The following is a 2,578-nucleotide window of genomic DNA, read 5'->3' as shown; positions in this document are numbered from 1 at the left end:
TGCTGGTACATTATATTTTGTCTTATTTAATATGTTTGAGGAATGACAGGTGCTACCATTGTAAGGGGCACTTGTGTAATTCTTTCTTTAGTTTGTTATGATTAGACTCTAAGGCTTAAGAAGGACAAGGTGGTAGCAGGTTGGACCATATGTGGGATTGACAGAATTTGAAATTAATAATCTTGTTTCTCTCATATCCTCTCTCTCTTTTCTGCATAGCTTTCGTATGCTTTTATAATATTGTTTATAATAGGTAAGTCCTCAAACACATCGGAAATAGAATAAAATCAAATTTCATTAGTTTGTTACATCCATAATAGTTAACCAATGTAGATATCTGTTGGACAAACAAATCTTCATGTTATCGTAATAAAGTATATTATTAAGTGTTACACTCTCCGGATATCAATCAGTTAGTAAGAGCTGAAAGGCGTTTAGATTGTTCTGCAATAACAGCAACAGTAGAAGGACTTTGATCCAACATAACTGCATAACCATCATCCCAACCTTCCATTCCCTTTGCCATCACTTGCCAAAACACAGCACCACCACATGGTCCACCTGTTGTAGCAGATTTGTACACAGCATCATAGATGTTCTGAAGGTAGGCGTCTCTGGCGCCAACGTTGTAGTTCGATGTTCGTGATGATTTTCCGAATTCAGTCATCATGATTGGCTTTTTTAGCACTGTTTTCGAGTCTTCGATATGTGATTGTACCCATTTGTCCACGAAATCAGCTTGCCCTTGCTCATTTGCTCCTGGCACCCTGATATCGACATTTTTGGTTCAATATAAGAAAATTTTGATTGTGTTGAGAAAAGTTAATTAGTTGACGAATGTACCATTGGTCGGGGTAGAGATGAATGGTGGCGAAATCAATTTGAGGAATTTGATTATTGGCGATAAAATCAGTGCCAACTTCATAACCGGGATTGTACAATTTCCTTTCGGGCATGGATTCACCGTAGAACCCTTCTAGGCCAGCTTGAAGAAGATGGTTTCTGTCAATTGATTTCACATAAGTTGCCATTTCTGAGATCCAGTCCTGCAGCATTAACACATAAAATTCAGTATTATATATACTAAGTGTCAAGTAACCAGTTACAATGAGGGCGTGGGTTCGAATCCCACTTCTGACACCATGTTGAAGAGTATAAGATTCTGTTGGGGCTTCCTCTACTACCTTAAGATTTTAGTGTGACTGGTTACTTAACATAGTATCAGAGCTCGGTTTAGGGAGGGACTCGGGTTGTTATCAGTATTGGTATTGGTTATGTATGTTGTATGGTCAACGGGGGCCTTTCTCAAGACTGGTTACTTAACATAGTATCAGAGCTCGGTTTAGGGAGGGACTCGGGTTGTTATTGGTATTGGTATTGGTTATGTATGTTGTATGGTCAACGGGGGCCTTCCTCAAATTGAAGCAAGCTAGAGAGGAAAGTGTACCTGCAAAACTTTACCAGAGAGATCAGACTGGACACGAGGTTCATTCATCAGCTCCCATGCGAAAATGGTGGGATCGTCTTTGTATGCTACCCCAGTTATTGTGTTTACTCGCGTCAGCACAGCCTGCAATATAGAAACATTTAATTATGTTTCGAATGCATGGAAATAAATCAACAGCAGTCGCAAAACAGAGCAAACAGAAGCAAAACGAATCCAAGCATTTTTTTTTTTTTTTCACAGGTTAAATTTAACAAGTACCTTAATATGATTTTTGAAGAATTCCCTAGTAACTGGGCTACTGAAGAAGTCATCATCGTTAATGTAATGGCCTTGATCTCTTGCCCACTGAACATACTGTTTTCGTCCTCCGTATCCGTCCCAGTTATTCACCAAGCTCAGTATTAAATAAACTCCATTCTTCTTAGCTTCTGCTACCACAAAATCCAATCCCTGAAATAAAAAAATGCACCAAATTATTACAAGTCCGAATGAAAAAGATGTCTCGATTTGTTTTACATTTAACCACTAATAGTACCTTGAACATGTCCTCATTGTAGACACCAGGAGACGACTGCAACGATCTGTAACCTCCGTCACTAAAGGCCCAAGTTCTCGCAACATTCATGCCATGCCGGGAAGCTTGTTGGAGAGTAGTATTCACCATCGCTATCGTAGAAGGGTCCGATGACTGGTACATTAACCAATACGCATTAAACCCGTTAAGATAAAATGGCTTTCCATTAAGCACGAAATGAGTCCCTCTTGTTTTGATAAAGTTTTTTCGATGAATGTTCTTGCCACTTCTAGCTTCCACTTGGAACCTAGAAAAGATCACCAGAAATGCAAAGAAAACAATAGCCTTAAACATTGTTGTATTTCTCATCATTGTTACTAATTAAAACCAAGATATGAATGATATGAAAATATACATCACATTGCTCGAGCTTATATAGTGTTCATGTAGGTCCATTGTGACCATTCTATCCACAAATTGTAACTGCAATCTCTGTACATATTGTTACGTTCGGTTTAGAAAAACCTAAATGTGCTTCTTTAATTTCTTCTTTCGTGCCAAAGAGGTGAAAAAGAGCCACTTGCTCTGAAAAGTGTAACTAACTAAACCTGACAAAG

At 38.5% G+C, this 2,578-nt stretch overlaps 1 protein-coding gene across 1 annotated transcript; it reads right to left on the bottom strand.

Moving 5' to 3' along the window:
* Positions 1-277: 277 nt before the first annotated feature.
* LOC141672607 (putative mannan endo-1,4-beta-mannosidase 9) lies at positions 278-2,351 on the bottom strand. Its single transcript, XM_074479250.1, has 5 exons — positions 1,983-2,351; positions 1,706-1,897; positions 1,448-1,570; positions 844-1,046; positions 278-767 (listed from the first exon to the last, which is right to left on the bottom strand). The coding sequence occupies exons 1-5, from the start codon at positions 2,331-2,333 to the stop codon at positions 410-412; spliced, it is 1,227 nt and encodes a 408-aa protein (XP_074335351.1). The 5' UTR covers positions 2,334-2,351; the 3' UTR covers positions 278-409.
* Between the last annotated feature and the right edge of the window lie 227 nt (positions 2,352-2,578).

This window comes from Apium graveolens, chromosome 7 (assembly GCF_009905375.1).
Source record: "Apium graveolens cultivar Ventura chromosome 7, ASM990537v1, whole genome shotgun sequence".
NCBI lineage: Eukaryota > Viridiplantae > Streptophyta > Magnoliopsida > Apiales > Apiaceae > Apium > Apium graveolens.
This window is presented reverse-complemented; position numbering and strand designations above follow the sequence as displayed.

Coding starts and splice junctions, on each gene's coding strand:
- LOC141672607 (XM_074479250.1), bottom strand. CDS start 2,333: ATGATGAGAAATACAACAATGTTTAAGGCTATTGTTTTCTTTGCATTT. Junction 1,898..1,982: donor ACAATGAGGACATGTTCAAG/GTACTATTAGTG, acceptor TTTTTATTTCAG/GGATTGGATTTTGTGGTAGC. Junction 1,047..1,447: donor TCTCTGGTAAAGTTTTGCAG/GTACACTTTCCT, acceptor TTAATGCTGCAG/GACTGGATCTCAGAAATGGC.